The sequence below is a fragment of the Sinocyclocheilus grahami genome, unplaced genomic scaffold, assembly GCF_001515645.1.
Source record: "Sinocyclocheilus grahami isolate Dianchi unplaced genomic scaffold, SAMN03320097.WGS_v1.1 scaffold979.1, whole genome shotgun sequence".
Lineage (NCBI taxonomy): Eukaryota > Metazoa > Chordata > Actinopteri > Cypriniformes > Cyprinidae > Sinocyclocheilus > Sinocyclocheilus grahami.
Window position 1 is genome coordinate 326309 of NW_015506158.1, and position 18340 is coordinate 344648.

General features: G+C 34.5%; 1 protein-coding gene across 1 annotated transcript in view; it reads right to left on the reverse strand.

The window, feature by feature from the left end:
- dntt (deoxynucleotidyltransferase, terminal) overlaps nucleotides 1-8572 on the reverse strand; it is a 158281-nt gene extending 149709 nt beyond the window's left edge. Inside the window, exons 1-4 of the mRNA XM_016250250.1 lie at nucleotides 8335-8572; nucleotides 7114-7146; nucleotides 6417-6445; nucleotides 3387-3499 (exon numbers count right to left, since the gene is read on the reverse strand). Of these exons, the coding sequence (XP_016105736.1) occupies nucleotides 3387-3499; nucleotides 6417-6445; nucleotides 7114-7146; nucleotides 8335-8522 (363 nt within the window). The 5' untranslated portion in view covers nucleotides 8523-8572. The remainder of the gene's footprint in view (nucleotides 1-3386; nucleotides 3500-6416; nucleotides 6446-7113; nucleotides 7147-8334) is intronic.
- Nucleotides 8573-18340: the final 9768 nt, after the last annotated feature.

An 18340-nucleotide genomic window follows, 5' to 3' on the forward strand; every position in this document is an offset into this window, starting at 1 on the left:
GATGAGTTTGTTTCTTCATCAGATTTGGAGAAATGTAGCATTGCATCAGTGTCTCAGCAACGGATGCTCTGCAGTGAATGGGTGCCGTCAGAATGAGAGTCCAAACAGCTGATAAACACATCACAATAATCCACAGCACTCCAGTCCATCAGTGGAGAAGACAAAAGCTGAAACAAATCCAGCATTAAGATTCAAACCATTGCTTCTGACGAGTCCATAATCCATAATAATGCTTTCTCATGCCAATCTGCTGTTGTCTGTCACATCAAAATCCAGCCACATATTAGTTTAGAGCTGTTTAAACGCTGCTTGATCTGTGCAGATTTCTCTCCTGATTCACACCAGAACACTTTTTCACTGGAGGAAGCGTTATTATGGATTGTGGACCACAGTTTGAAGTTAAAAACATCTTAATGCTGGATTTGTTTCAGCTTTTGTCTTCTCCAGATGTTAACTGATGGACTGGAGTGCTGTGGATTACTTGTGGATTATTGTGATATGTTTTTATCAGCTGTTTGGACTCTCATTCTGACGGCACCCATTGCTGAAACACTGATGCAATGCTACATTTCTCCAAATCTGATGAAGAAACAAACTCATCTTGGATGACTAAATTTCAGCAAGACTTTTTACACTTGCAATTGTTTAAAAAGCCCAGGATTAACCTGAAGTGGAAAAAAGAGAACTATAGAATCAAATAGGATTACATTGTTTAGGTAGCAACGTTCTTTTAAACCAACACCATTGTCTATTGCCACATCTTAAACTGTAAAATGACAGCAAAAACTGTAATTTAAACATCATCACAGTTCAAAAATACAAATTTTGACAAAAATTTGGTTTTACAAAATGATCAACTTTACATTCAACCTAATAAATATATATAGGTGTGATACTAATTTTTTCTGAATCCAGTATATGTATCTTGTTTTTAAGACATTATCGTTGTTATTATTAATAATCAATTTATTAGACACTTCTACTGGACAAAAATTCAAGAATACTGACTAAAAAAAAGTTCATTAATTAATTATAGGAGCCAGTATAGGTTTTAGAAAAGCATTTGGAAAAACTCTGTGTTAAGGTTCTCATTTGCTATTCATTAGGTTGATAATATTAAATGAACTAGTGCGAAATGTGACAAGCACATGACCTATTTTAATTACTACCTGACCTGTGAAACATCCCGACTGCATTTAGCATGTTCACCGTCAACGTTTTAACTGTTGATGCTCAAACTAAGCAGCGTGTGAGTGTTTAGCACATTAATATTTAACGAGGCCAGCACTGATTCGTTTATGATTCTAGCACTGCATGAATCAACCTAGATGCCATATTTCATTCGCACAGTCCACTCAGTAGGCTGCAAAGTCTTTATGTTTTAAGTCACGTCTAGTTTAAACATGTTTTTGAACACTAGAAAGGTCCACTGTCCCCAAGTCAGTGGGTTTTTTGAATGTTTTTTGGTTAAATGAAATAAGGGTTATGGTGAACACAAGCTCAAGCTATTTTCATATTTTATTCTACGACACAATATAACTTTTTTTTAAACTTTTACTTTTTGCTAACAAGTGTCTAAATGGGACTACAGTGGCTGTTGGGGATATTAAACATCAAGCTGCCAATCACGCTCTGGCAAATTATTCTCAAACGTTCAGGGAAAATGTGTTTTAAATAAAGACTGCAATTAATAATGGTGAGGTTGAAGTCATGTGACAGTGGTGTAGTTCGTAGCTCGTATAGCCTACACTTAGCTTTTTACTTCTGTCGATTGTATTTAGACTTCAAAATTCATAGAAGTTGTATGCATTTGTGAACATTATCATGATTCATGATGAACACTATGTGTAAGAATCAGACATTTTTGTTAGGCACAGAGCTTATTTTCTGCAAGCAGGATCAGTTATTTTAGTGTTTGACATACTGTATGAATTTAATTTTATTTGTATATTTCATTTTTAGTTTAATTTGAGTAATTTTGTTGTGTGTAATTTATTTTTTTAATGTCTATATAGATTTTAAGTTTTATTTTTAGATTATTTATTTTTATAATTTTGTGTATTTTATATTATTTCGGATTTTATTTAATTTTTTATTATTTTGAGTAATTAATTGTTTTATAGTTTTAGTTTTAGTTCACAATAATAACCCTGAGGAGAATTGAGTAATTTCTTGGGTGAAACAAATGGGAATACTAACAGATTTGTTAACATCTTTAATTTATTATTTACTTTTTTTTTTTTGTCATTTGGTTTATTGCTTTTTTTAAATGTCTGTTTTTTTATTATTAAGTTTTAACTTTTAGCTTTTTTAGGACCTCAACGAACTAAACCAAAAATGAGAATAGATATTTTATTTTATTTTAGTTAATATTTATTTTATTTTTATTTTGAGTAATGATTTTTTTAATTTGTTTGTTTTATATTCATTTTTAAATAACCCTGAGTGATTTCATAGGTCAAGCGAATGGTAATACTAACAAAATTAAAATAATTAAAGTTTTAGCAAATTTGTTGTGTTTTTTTTTTTACATTTTAATTAGCTTTTGATTTTTAAAAATATTTCTACACAGTTTTTATTATGTTTTAGTTTTTGTTATTTTAGTACTTCAAAATGAGAAACGTTGTTTTGGCAACTGGAATTTTTATATATTTCTTCTATCTTTTATTTCAAGTAATGAAATGTTTTTTTATGTTTTTATGTAGTTTTTATATCAGCTGAAAGTTTTAGCAATTTGTTGTGTTTTTTATTTTATTTTATTTGCTTTTGCTTTTGCTTTTAAAAAAAATATGTCTATGTCAGTTTTCAGTAAGTTTTAGTTTTTGTTATTTTAGTACTTAAACTGAACAAAAATTTGAAATGTTGCCTTGGCAACTTGATTTTTTAAAATATATTTTGTTCTATATTTTAGTCAATATTTAAAGTAATGTGTATGTGGTTTAGGTTTTAGTTTTAGTTAACCATGAGTGATTTCACAGGTGAAACACACAGCAATGCTAACAAATTGTGGAAAAAAGACAGAAGTTTTATTTCAAGTAATGAAATGTTTTTTTATGTTTTTATGTAGTTTTTATATCATCTGAAAGTTTTAGCAATTTGTTGTGTTTTTTATTTTATTTTATTTGCTTTTGCTTTTGCTTTTGCTTTTGCTTTTAAAAAAAATATGTCTATGTCAGTTTTCAGTAAGTTTTAGTTTTTGTTATTTTAGTACTTAAACTGAACAAAAATGAGAAATGTTGCCTTGGTAATGTGTATGTGGTTTAGGTTTTAGTTTTAGTTAACCATGTGTGATTTCACAGGTGAAACACACAGCAATGCTAACAAATTGTGGAAAAAAGACAGAAAACTGCTGCTCTTTGTCATATGAGCTTCTCAAGTGCACTTACTTGTATGTAATGTCTGATTTCCACAGGCACGGGCCGGCCTGCGCTCATGCTCTCAGTAAACCAGCTGATGTGCAGCACATGTTTATCATGCGTCTCTCTAAAGCCGTCCTGAGCTTTCAGCACTTTGCTAAATGACTGAGTCTATCAGAGCAGTAGGCTAAACCAAATTATGCAATCAGACACACCGAGGTACAATAGCAGAACGGACAGGTGCCGCTGTGGATGTGTGAAATGAGCCCGAGACGGAGAGCGCTCGGGGGAAATCGACCACTGACGTGGCTTGCGAGACTCATTTACTCACCTCTGTTTGCCATCAGAGGGAAAATCTCTCATCTTTATTCTTTCGAAATGTAAATCTGGTTTGTTTGATTGAATAACAAAAAACTAAACCTTTTAATGGTCTGACTACTTTAGTATTATTATAGGCCTATTAGACTATTTATTAATATTTAAAATTAGCTTTTATTTTTATATTTTCAGTTTTTATTTTAATTTAAGTTTTAGTGATTTTGTTATGTGCTTCAGTCATTTTTATTTTTGTAAAATTTCTATTTAGCTTAATTTTTTTCAGTTTTTGTAAATTTAGTATTTTATCTAATATTTATATTTTTCAGCCTTATTTTAATTAACAAAAGCAAACTTTTATTTATATTTTATAGTTTGTTATATTTTATAGTTTATATTTCTATTTAGTTTTAATTATTTTTCCCTCCAGTTTTAGTAATTTCAGTACTTCATCTTAAACTTATTTCTATTTATTACCAAGGCAACAATTCGCTTTTTTTTTAAGTTTACATTCATCTAATATTTATATTTATTTATTAAAATGAACAAAAACTAAGTTATTAATACTGCTATTTAACTCCTTTTAGTTTTACTTCAGTTTTAGTTTTAGTATTTTTTGTACTTCAACTTATTTCAGTTAGCTGCCAAAGCAACATCATTTTCAATCTAAGGTTTTCTATTCATTTCAGTTTTAGTTTTAGTCATTTTATTACTTACACTTATTTCAGTTAGTTGTCAAGGAAGCATTTCTAATTCTCAAGTTTTTCATTTTTCATTTTATTTTTTAGCTTTATTTCAATTAATAAAACTTACCTTTTTATATTTCTATTTAGTTTTAATTCTTTCTTTTTTCAGTTTTAGTAAACCAATTTATTTCAAATTTTAGTTTTATTTCAAGTACTTAAACTTATTTCAGTTAGTTGCCAACTAATGAAAACATTTTTAATAGGTCTATTTAACAATAACACATGATTTGACTTGAAAGCAGAGAAACTATACATTATTAGAGTCCAATATATTTAATAATTTTTACAGTTTTTAAAGAAAATATTACTGGCGTTTGTCTGTGCAAAACTCAATGCCAAAATTATAAGATGTTTGCCAGGGCATCGCTATGCAGTTTTTTTCCGGCTAAAGTCAAATGAGCCTCTGACTCTATACCATGCTTCTGAAATTCATGCACCAGAGTATTTAAATTGCATGCAAATTTGTCATATTTTTCAAGATGGCAATGTTTGCAATTAGAAGTCAGAGAGACTGATGCAAACTCCCACAAGATCAAATGATCTGAATTTTATAGCTCTATACTTTCACTGCATGACTGATTTGTCTATTTTTATTCCTCCAAAAGGAATTTTAGCAGAAGCATCCAAGCTGATGCCGAGCGATGAACGAGCAACCTGCATTTTCCTCTTACATCAAACTCCACAGGAAGCCAATCACGCTTTGATTGATTCAAACAGCTTCAATATAACATAAGATGTACATTATGAATGTTCCAGCCCTTCCCGTGCAGCGTCTCCGTGACGTCTCTATCACAACATGCATCCGTGTGCAGGGTAATACCAGGGGATTTATTATAGGGCACTGTATTATCAGACTCGTACAGATATCAAATCCTCACTGGCTTATGAAATGTCAGTTTTCAGCTCATCACGATGGGTTTCCTGTGGTTGGCTGCAGACAGCAGCACACAGCCGTAGGCCGCTCGAGCTCAAGCTGCATTTCTGGGAATGGTGCCATCACTCAGCTGGGTTCAGCACGCTATGCTACGGCAAACTGCTGACTGCTGTTATGCCCATCTACCCAAACAACTCCCACTGGTGCTTCTCCACCTGCACAAACTGGCACCAACAACCCAGGATCGCTTCTGACCAAGCAGCCATGAAGAGAAGAATAACAGACGACACTTCACGCGTGATGTTCAGCACATTACACACTCTGACACTGTGCTTTCCACTTCAAAACACGTTTGTCTGTGCTTGTAAAGTTTGGTTCTTCTTGAAGCGACTGATTAATTCTGTTAATCAATAGCTGTGGGAAGAGGTTTTAATAGATGGTTTCTGTGCTATTATTACAACGCCATTTTCTATGCAACCTTCTGTCTAGAAACTCATCGGGACTCCAGCCGCCCTAGTCATTATCACTGTGATTTGCATAAAATTGTATGCAAATTAAAATATTTTATTACACAGTCAAAAATAGAGCTCTTAATTGTTTGCCAAAGATGTACGTCACTCACGGTCTCTAAATAGGGAAAATATCTGTACTGGGATCTGAATGACTCTGAGTAGGATTTAAAACAAACAAACACAGAAAATGCCTCCGACTGTTTTCACACTCGGTTCATGGTTCATCAGTTTTACATACATTTACGTCAAATTAAGTGTGGTCATTGGCGTTTTTTAAGCTAAACCAACTATTAAAGCCAAAACGTGTTTTTATGAAAACTGCCCATTCAATGAAAAAACGTATCTACCCTCTCCCTGGATGTTTTATATAATAAAATGATTTGCTGAGACATACTAACTTCTGCTTAAGTTCTGTTCAAATTCCTTAAACATGACTGATCCAAAGGCTCAATTACACAGATCTACAGGTTACTAGGGCTGCCCTCGACAAAGGATTTTTCTCGTTGACTAGTAGTCGTTCATTTGAAGCATTAGTTGATTAATCGCACGTTTAATAATAAACCATTTAAATCATTATAATGAGCCTTTAATTGCCTAATAAGCACTCAAGCACACGCATAAAGCCACAGTGCACCGGCAGAAGTAATGATTATGAATATGTCAGGGAAAAACAATAAGGAGGCTGCATTAACATTTTAATAATCCACTGATAAACTAGTGCTTTTTTTGTTTTCGGTTTAAGAGATGAAGTCGGCGACACTGACTCGTCATCTCCACAGTAGTGGATTCGCCTGCATGTTTCATACGGATTACATAATCTGAGAATATTTGTTTACCATTTTAATTGGTTTATTTAAAAAGTAGACATTTCACTCTCTATAGATATATTTCTAATGCCTGTAAGGCAAAGATATACACGGAGTTTCGCCCTCGAGTTCACAGAGACCGAAACGGCAGAAAGCGCATCCTGATCTCTTTCATTATTTTACAAAAGCGCAATGTTCTGATGTTATTGGGAGTGCACACAAATAAACGTAGAGTCTTTACAGACTCGAAAGATGTATTACTCTTATCTGTATGAGCAAAAATGACGGCATCTTTTAAGAGACAGTGAGCGCACCGGCGCCTCCATCTGTTCTGCAGTGAGCTTCCACAGAGACACTTGAATAGCGCACATTTCTCTAGGTTAACATTAGAGTGAGCGGCCATGTAAAGTTGCTAATACTTACATATTTCAGATGATAAGCCATATCTGAGGTCGATGAATGATAGGCCAGCGTTTGGATGTCCTGCCCGATGTACTACCACATAGACCAGCCTTAACGATCTGCGTGACTTCGCCAATGTGGATTTTTTTTCTGCACTAAGCAACTAATAAAATTTTGGTCGACCAAGCCTCTTCTGGTCGACTAATGATTAGTTGACTGTTAGGGGGCAGCCCTACAGGTTAATCAATCATAACTCACTTTCAGACGCCTGACAGTCACTCAAACTCGAAATGAGCCAAAATACTGGCGTATCTGATCCTGAACTAACATTATAATATTGTGTATCATTTTCGTGCAGCAGGGAGCTGCTATCAATATGCAGGGTATTGAAATCTTTAGATTTCGCGATCACGCGCAATCTGTGTAAAGAGAGCACATCTTACGAGATCAGATATTTGTCAATGAGTTCAGGATCTGTTGAGCATCAAATCCTCCAGCACGGTCCTGTCAGTCATCTTTGAGTTTTGATATTTGGGATATGGTCATTGCTCTACTCTGGGCTGTTTTTGACTGGCCATTGGACTAAATTTATCATGCAAACCTGGCAACCCTGGCAGTATGGAGCAGAGTAGACATTTTCAGGTTAGAATTGTAGCGTACGTTTTCCAGCTGAACTAATGCTGCATCCCAATTCGCCTACTTGTACTATATCACTATGATGCATTTAAATGCACATAGTGATGCATTTAAAAGTTAATGACCAAACACATCATTATAAAAGTTCACAATGTTGCTGCAGATGAAATATAACACGGATACCATTAAATAAATAATTGATGTCTAACCTGATGAAAAAAATATTTATCACTCAACCCCCTTTCTCTTGTCCGTCAGTCTCGCGTATCCGCCACGTTTGTAGTTTTTAAACACTTTTTATGCTTGTTTGTAGTTCTAACTGAATCCTCGTTCACCTCGCAATGTGTTGTGGGCAATATTAGCTGTTAGAGTGTGCATCTGTACTTCAAATTCTAACCAGAAGTGGTAGACCATCTTTGACATACTCATACTACGATTCAGGACATACTAATTCTATTTTTGAATACTATTTAGGATGGATAATATGAAAATTGGGACTCTTTTTTTTGCCCTTGTGGGCAAGAAAGTAGCCGCTGACTTGCATTTTATGATCATCTAGGACCACGGTTTCAACCAAAAGCATGGTTTCAACTTCTTTACCATCACAAACATCTTGGCCTGAGGGTGACTCTGGAATATGAATTAGGTCACGGCGTCATCCACTGGGTTGTTTTCTGTGTCACGTACCTGAGAGCGTCGTCTACGCAGAAGCCCTTAGATCTGGCGAGATTAGACAGAAAATTCCTTCTGCTTTTTCCCATCCTCCTCTCCACCAGGAACAGTCTCACATCCCTGAACTTCACCTCCTCGCGACCCCCAACGAAGGCAACTTCAGGCCGCCGACGCTTTCGAGTAAGAAGAGCTGTCGGAAACATCTCTGAACCAGGGCCTGGGGCTTCTGTCGCATATTCTTCACAGTTGCATGGGGTGATGCCGTTGGTGTCTTATTTTCCTTTGACAGACAAAATTGGCAGTTGGTGTGGCGTGTTTGTTTATGGTTTTGGCAAAGAGTAGAAGAGTCTTACAACAGGTGCTTTTGATTTGGCACTCGTTCTGATAGGGCACTGCCAAAACTACCACTAACAGATGGACGCAGAACACCGGGTCACGGGGAAGAAAAAAGGAAAATAATATCTGCACTGAGGGAAACGTTGAATAAATAGCACAGAGTGTGTATTCACAAACTCTCTGGTATGGCAATGTGACACCACAGGCCTTTATACCACACGATCACACACATTAATGTCTGATTCTTTCATTAGGACCACTCTGAACGTATAAAGTGTAAAAGAAATGATTGTTTCTGAATAAAAATCCAAAATTTTGCTTGGTTTGGAAATGACACAAAGCTACACTCATCTTAGATATTGATATTTTCATCATTTAATCCTCATGTCAGTCCAAACCTGTATGTCTTTCACAAAAGACAACAAATTAAGATATTGTGAAGAACACTGGTAACCAAACAATGTTAAGGCTCATTGACTTCCACTGTATGGACAAAAGAACACTTTTCTCAAAATATCTTGTTTCAGAAAAGAAGACAAAAACTCCAATTTGGAATGACGTGGGTGTGTAAATGATGACAAAAAGTAATTTTTTGGGTGAAATGTCTCTTTAAAGTCTTAAAATGAGATGTGTGACCATCACTTCTCATTTCCAACAAGACTGTTGTCAAAAAAGCCTATCATGATGATAATGGTGTTAAAAACTCTAAATGCAACTGAAGTAACTTAGGTTTACTTGATCACTTTTTTTTAGAAAAATCATGTTCAAATGTGACTATATGATCGTCAGGCTTTTCTGTGAACGTTTATTTGTTCATCTCTCAAGCATCACTGTATTGCATTGCATTATATGTTCTGATCATCTTACTAAGACATATTATTGGAGATATAGTGACGACAGATATTTAATTTTAGGTCAGTATCTGCTATACTGTTATAAAGACCTCATTGATTTACATAATATGCATCAGAATTTCATCTTACTTTTTGTCAATATAAGTATATAAATATCAGCATCTGCACCAAAATACACATTTTTGATCAGTTTGAGTCTCTGAATAAAATTAAGCTGTTTTCCCCTCCATATTCTCACTATATCAGTCTATACGAGCCAAAAAAGAATTATGTATTAAATATAATACTCAACAGAAAAACACAAATGCAAAGGCCAAGACTATATGTCAGACTAGACATAAATGGATGCAAACATTGCAAATCAACTAGAAATAGGATTTTAAGCACCTTTGATATAGGGGGAATTCAAGTAAATTGGGACACTTTTTTCATTGAGATTACTGGGAAAAAATGGCCCAATTTTGCACTATAAAGCAATATATGTCCCTCTCTTTCTAATAAATGGCTTTAGCTGTTGCAGTAATTCCAGTGAAAACATCTCACCACCAAAGTCAACAAATAATATGGACTTGTCTGTGTGCACAGGGGTGTCGTCAAGCTGCTGTAGACAAACACCCTTCATAAAGTGTTGCAACAAAATCTAAAGCACACAATTCCCTTGATGTCATCATTTTATGTGCAGCATTAAGGTTTGTCCTCATGGAAATCACTGGAAGCTGTTAATTAGAAGTCGTCCACATGCTTTTGGCCATTTAGTGCATTTTCAACACCATTTGGGATACATCTGTCTCACTTTGGCATATCATACGAGATGGATGGTGGGCACATTGGGATTCAATCCATATGTTTGCAGCCACAGCATCTCTGAAAACAATGCTTACATGAGTCTGTTTCAAGCTGTTTTCCAGTCACGCAATGAGAATATATTCATGTTCTGCAGGTGCATCTGAGTGAACTTTACCTTGTTTTTCTTGTTGCATCTCACAAGTGCTGGACTGAATTTCTCCACCGAGTTGTCGTGGGATTTGAGAGGGCTGGTCAGAGTGATAAACCTCTACAGCTGTCCAGTAACGTCCAGCGGTTTCCTCACAGACGAGGCACATATGAAGTACAGCACACCAGCCTGTTCCTACCGCACCACCATCTGCCTGAGCAAGCTAATGAGCCTCTACCCATTAATGTCTGATTCTTTCATTAGGACCACTCTGAACGTATAAAGTGTAAAAGAAATGATTGTTTCTGAATAAAAATCCAAAATTTAGCTTGGTTTGGAAATGACACAAAGCTACACTCATCTTAGATATTGATATTTTCATCATTTAATCCTCATGTCAGTCCAAACCTGTATGTCTTTCACAAAAGACAACAAATTAAGATATTGTGAAGAACACTGGTAACCAAACAATGTTAAGGCTCATTGACTTCCACTGTATGGACAAAAGAACACTTTTCTCAAAATATCTTGTTTCAGAAAAGAAGACAAAAACTCCAATTTGGAATGACGTGGGTGTGTAAATGATGACAAAAAGTAATTTTTTGGGTGAAATGTCTCTTTAAAGTCTTAAAATGAGATGTGTGACCATCACTTCTCATTTCCAACAAGACTGTTGTCAAAAAAGCCTATCATGATGATAATGGTGTTAAAAACTCTAAATGCAACTGAAGTAACTTAGGTTTACTTGATCACTTTTTTTAGAAAAATCATGTTCAAATGTGACTATATGATCGTCAGGCTTTTCTGTGAACGTTTATTTGTTCATCTCTCAAGCATCACTGTATTGCATTGCATTATATGTTCTGATCATCTTACTAAGACATATTATTGGAGATATAGTGACGACAGATATTTAATTTTAGGTCAGTATCTGCTATACTGTTATAAAGACCTCATTGATTTACATAATATGCATCAGAATTTCATCTTACTTTTTGTCAATATAAGTATATAAATATCAGCATCTGCACCAAAATACATATTTTTGATCAGTTTGAGTCTCTGAATAAAATTAAGCTGTTTTCCCCTCCATATTCTCACTATGTCAGTCTACACGAGCCAAAAAAGAATTATGTATTAAATATAATACTCAACAGAAAAACACAAATGCAAAGGCCAAGACTATATGTCAGACTAGACATAAATGGATGCAAACATTGCAAATCAACTAGAAATAGGATTTTAAGCACCTTTGATATAGGGGGAATTCAAGTAAATTGGGACACTTTTTTCATTGAGATTACTGGGAAAAAATGGCCCAATTTTGCACTATAAAGCAATATATGTCCCTCTCTTTCTAATAAATGGCTTTAGCTGTTGCAGTAATTCCAGTGAAAACATCTCACCACCAAAGTCAACAAATAATATGGACTTGTCTGTGTGCACAGGGGTGTCGTCAAGCTGCTGTAGACAAACACCCTTCATAAAGTGTTGCAACAAAATCTAAAGCACACAATTCCCTTGATGTCATCATTTTATGTGCAGCATTAAGGTTTGTCCTCATGGAAATCACTGGAAGCTGTTAATTAGAAGTCGTCCACATGCTTTTGGCCATTTAGTGCATTTTCAACACCATTTGGGATACATCTGTCTCACTTTGGCATATCATACGAGATGGATGGTGGGCACATTGGGATTCAATCCATATGTTTGCAGCCACAGCATCTCTGAAAACAATGCTTACATGAGTCTGTTTCAAGCTGTTTTCCAGTCACGCAATGAGAATATATTCATGTTCTGCAGGTGCATCTGAGTGAACTTTACCTTGTTTTTCTTGTTGCATCTCACAAGTGCTGGACTGAATTTCTCCACCGAGTTGTCGTGGGATTTGAGAGGGCTGGTCAGAGTGATAAACCTCTACAGCTGTCCAGTAACGTCCAGCAGTTTCCTCACAGACGTGGCACATATGTAGTACAGCACACCATCCTGTTCCTACCGCACCACCATCTGCCTGAGCAAGCTAATGAGCCTCTACCCGCTAAGAAGAAACCCTTCATTACCTGCTGAATGGATGCTAAGTACCATATGTGGAGATGAACTGGTCATTGAGGGCTTTTTAGATCTTTATTATGCCTCTTCTTTACAGAAGAACTCGCACTGTTTCCCTCAGTGCATCATTCACTTCCTACTGCTTTGTTTATTTATTCTGTTGATGCTTTGTTGAGTTTTTTCCCCAGTTGCTTATCTTTGTCTTCATCTCTGTTATTCTAATGCATGCTCTAAGCAATCATATTACAGTTTTCACCTAGCTATTGATAAAACAGGTGCACAACTCTGGTTTCTAGATATGACTCTGGTCTCATATATAGAGACGAAATTTTTCACCTGCTTTATCATTGAGAATTATCACTCTCTCAACTTCATCCAATAAAAAAAAAAAATCATTTAGCGAATTTAAAAATTAGTGATCTGAGCTCCTAAGTCCCAATCTGAAATGATGGATTCCGAAACATTATTCTAATCGGAATTTCAGAGCGCAGAGCGCAAATCCTTTGATTTAGATCAGAACTTCGGAGCACGAATCGCGAATCATTTGATTTAGGTTGGAACTTCGGAGGGTATGCGAATCATTTGTTTCAGAACAGTACTTCGGAGCAAGTATTGCGAATCTTATTCTGATTTTTGTTTATTAAAAAGTACAAAATCTCAAACCATTAAGGCAGTACAGTTATAAAACAAAAGAAAAAATAAAGTATACACAAATAAATCAATCATAAAAAAATTAATCATTGTTTTATTATAGTAAGTGTAAGTATAAGTGTAGTAACAATGTTTTTGTTTGTTTGTTTTTGTATAATTACAGTTTTACCATAAATATGGTTAGTGTAGAAAAAGCATGGATAAATTGTGTTCACCATGGTTTACTATGTTTATTTATTTTTATTTTAGTAAAACGGTTCATTTTTGTAAGGGAGGTGATGCCAGGTTAACAAAATGAATAAATAAATAAAAATGCCTGTGTAGGCTACTTGTCTACATCAGCTTTGAATAAAGAAAAGAGAGGTTTAGAGACAGATTTTGGTTTATGTATGTGAAATTTAGCTAGCAGGAAACAATATTATTAATTATAAAAAGTTATATTTTCCTGTGTTCTCTTTCGAGTAGTCAAACAATCCAAAGAAAGCATATTTAAAACAGAAAGAAAAGTCACTCACAAAATGAGATTGAATGAACATTTAAATAAATCTGAGCAAAATGTCCAAAACAAGTGAATGTTTGTTCACTTCAACTCACTTCAATGTCTGACTTATATGTGACGGGTATATTTGTAGCAATAGCCAACAATATATTGTATGGGTCAAAATTATACATTTTTTTCTTTTATGCCAAAAATCATTAGGATATTAAGTAAAGATCATGTTCCATAAAGATATTTAGTACATTTCCTACCGTAAATATATCAAAACTTAATTTTTGATTAGTAATATGCATTGCTAAGAACTTCATTTGGACAACTTTAAAGATGATTTTCTCAATATTTAGATTTTTTTTGCACCCTCAGATTCCAGATTTTCAAATAGTTGCATCTCAGCCAAATATTGTCCGATCCTAACAAACCATACATCAATGGAAATATTACTTATTCAGCTTTCAATTGACCTTTATCACTGGTTTTTGTGGTCCATGGTCACATATTATATTTACATTCATAAGCCTTTTTGTGAAATTTGGAATAGCTCATTAATCTGTTACTTGACCTCTTCATATGTAAGGAGAGAACCAGGGGCGTAAATCACCCATCTGAGGGTTGTCCCCCCTAAAAATATTATTACAAACCTCTCCGTATATTGTAAATAATGCACAGAGAACTCATATTTAAACACGGTCTCCATGCCATGCACTGAACACATGCTGTGTACACATATCTGTCCTTACAAGTACAATTTTAGCTGTATTATTTGTGACCCCTTCAAAAATTGCTCTTGAGAAATTTTATGTTTATTGTCCCCCCCCCCCTACTGTTAGATGAAATTTACGCCCTTGGAGAGAACTATTGAGTTCTCGGACCGGACCAGCCTAAATTAAAAACGTACCTTTAAACCTTTATGTCCTGCTAGCAACAAACAGATTGCTGTGTAATGGAGGGTAGCGTCCAGTGCAAGATTTTTAAATATTGGGGGGTACATTTCTGATTATTTGAGGGGGGTGTACTTGTCCTCCTCTATGTCTATGGTGGTTACAGCCCTGTATCTAATAGATCACAAACACTGCTGCTGCGTTAGTCCTCTATAAACACTCCCATCTAAATAACCTGCAAACACAGACCCGTCTCTCTCTCTCTCTCTGTATCTCTCTCTCTCTCTCTCTGGGGAGGAATCCTCTAATGGACCCTTTTCACATTTCCAGGTTTCTCAGCAGCAGAAGTCGTCATAGTTGGGTAAACTTCGAGAGCAGTGAATGGGAGTGTACCACAAATATATGTTTTTCATTCCCATCTGCTCAAATAGCAAAAGAAAAACTCCACGATAGTGTTTTCACGACTTTCAATAAAAGGAAAAAAATTGAGAGAGACTGATAGAGAGTCCCTCCCATAGACACTGCATTAGAAACACCCTTGCGTTAGCATTAACTGTTTATTTGTAATTTGACGCAAAGGTGATATAATACAAAGAATAGTGTTATAAATGTACATGCATTTTTTTTAAAATACAAATATGAAAAACTTTTTACGATTTACGATGTTGATGACCGTTAAACGTGTCATCACAGCCTTGTGAAAAGGGTCCATTGGACCAAAAGAAAACTACAGCAATGAGAGAGACCTCGTTCACAGAATCAGTATGGGTCATTTTCTCATAACCTCAGTGTGTGTGTGTGTGTGTGTGTGTGTGTGTGTGTGTGTGTGTGTGTGTGTGTGTGTGTGTGTGTGCGTCTTTGACAATGATGCTACGACTCTCATTAACTTGATGCCGGAGGTTAACTGGAGGGTCACACTGTAGCTTTTGCGCAATCGTAAAGCCACTTCCTCTCAATTCTTCATGTCAGCGCGGGTTTGGATCCGCTCCAGAATTAAAAAAGCAGGCCGGTGAAAAATAGTCCGTGTCGGAGCACCTGCACAACAACGATTCCTGGAACAACCGTATTAACAATAACTGCTATTAATTTTATATAAAAACACTGCATCAGTATATAATTAATCTTAACATTATGAAGTAGCTGTTATAAAGTGAATCATTATGATTCATAATGCAATAATTCTTTGTAAATATAATACACAATGCATCACAAAAACATTATTACCAGCACGAGAGAGTTTTATGGCATCACTGTATTTCCAAATAACTGAATTGTAGAATCTCACTAAAACTGATAATCACATATTCCCATATGCAAACGTCACATATGTACATATACTAAATTTCCAAATATTTTGTCATATATGGAGCCTATTTGAAATTCCATCAATGCATGTTGATTCTGTCAGTAAATATATATGTGTATATATAACATAAGTTGGACATTTATTTAAATAATTACTACAAAACATATATAAACATACAGAGTTTTTATAATATATACTGTTTTCATGAAGTTGCATACATAAACAAAATATATATTGTTGACAGATGGTTACTACATATAATGCAATATAAAAAAATTATCAAAGATATTACTAACATATGTACATATACAAATAAACATATATTCTCATCTATACAGGGCAATGTATATCATATATTACATTTCCATATGGTTTATGCAATTTACTGATCAATTTATAAGTGAAAATTGTTTCAACACCAAATTTCTTCAGTGTACTATTCTTTCTCATAGTATCATATAGTGTTTCTAAATAACAGCATATACGTTTAGCATAAAACTTTCCATATGAGGCATTTTTAGATGCAGAAACTTATCTTGAGCTTATTGTATCACGTCTTTGTGAAAACCCTATTTATACCCAAGCAGCTCTTGAAACTGACCTGTTTGAAACCACTTGAGCTGTGGTGCATCGTCTGTGTGCGGCCTACAGACGAGACAAAGACACAGGTGAAATAAACCGCTCGAAATGACATTTCCCATCATCTGGACAGCACTGAAGCTTACAGAGAGTGCTTGAGTCTGATAATTCATTAATAAGAGAGAAACAGAAACTTGTGTATTCTGTGGTCAGCAAAAACATTTGAAACCTGTGGGTGAAAACACATATCAATTTCAAAGTAATATTAATATTTTTAGGTTGTTATTGCATAAGTCAGATAATTCAGTGTCAAATATCTTCTCATGATCACATGCTATGGTGGTTAACTATCTTAAAAGGAAATGACAAATGTTATTAAAAGCATTTACATATTTCATTGCTTCCTGTTGAGAAAAAAACCCTTAAGACACGGCCATCTAAAAGTGAGTAAGTGGATATATTTGTAATTACCCACAAGCGCTCATTGTTCTCCATTATGTACTACGTCTACTGCATGTGTGCAAGCTGTAGGGGAGACCGGGGCTAGTTGTCACACGCTTTACTCCAGTGAATATTTCTCAGTGTGAGTATATTTTGAAAGTCAGCATCTGAATAAACACACACACATTACAAGCCTTGACTGTTGAACATTATTGAACAAAAGCTTTTGAGCATTTGAAAGATGTCAGTTCTATTAATAGTCCTTTGAATGTGCGTTTCAATGGCACAATTTTCTGTTTCTATTTGGCATACAATTTATACGCCGAAATGGACTTGGTAGGTGCGTATTATATGCACGGCAAAATGTGTATTATATGCACGGCAACAAAGTGCGTATCATATGCATGCCTAAGTCAGTTTTGTGTATAAATAGCACATGAAATACAAAAATAAAAAAATACAAATAAATAAAAAATCGTGCTATTGATACACATTTTCATGAGACCGGGCTCTTATTTTCACAATGGACACTGATGTAAAGCAGCTGCACCAAAAAATTAATAGTATCTGAAATTCTGTAGGGTTCTCAATTCACTTAAAAAATATTTAATTTTACTATATGTTAAATAAATACATTCATACATACAACATACATAAAATATGTATGTATTATTATTATTATTATTATTATATGTATTATTTATTGATAGAGGAAAAAACTTGGAGAAACCACACAGTTTTTGTTAAATGACCAATTTTTCCTCTATTCATTTTTAATAATAAATCATACAAATGATTATATTATATTATATTATATTATATTATATTATATGTGAATAAATTTGCAAAACCCAGGCCCAGCTGGTCATTTACAGGTCACTTAACAAACATTTTCACCAGGCAAAATATATTAATAAATAAAAATAATAAAATAGATCAAATGGTCATTAAAGAAATCACATAAGTTGAACGTTGTCATATTATATAACAGTAAATTATAGTATATTATAATTTATGTATTTGTTTATTTATTAAAAATTATTTTTAATATTTAATTACAAAAACGTATACAAAAATGAACTTCTAAAACATCAAAACATTGTGTTTTTTTGTTTGTTTTTATTTTACAGAAAATGTTTAATGAGCTGTAAGAGAAAAAAAACAGTGAAAATGTGACAACTTGCCCCAAACTGACATATTTCTTTGCTTGAAAATAGAAAATAACCCAACTTTTTCAAATCACCAACGAAAACCAAAAAACCTCACAGTTCCTGACATAAAGCTCATGTAACAGCTAGTTCTGCTCTAAAATACATTCTCGGGTTTATCGTTCATTTCCCTTTCTGTCTTCTGCAACCTGTGTTTTCCCACAGAGAAGCACTTAACTTTAAAAAGCAGTTCATTCACACTTTATGCACACTTTTAAGTGGCCTCAAAATCACACGTCAGTCGAAATAGTCTGCTGTGGCTTTGCATTACCTGCACAAATGAATT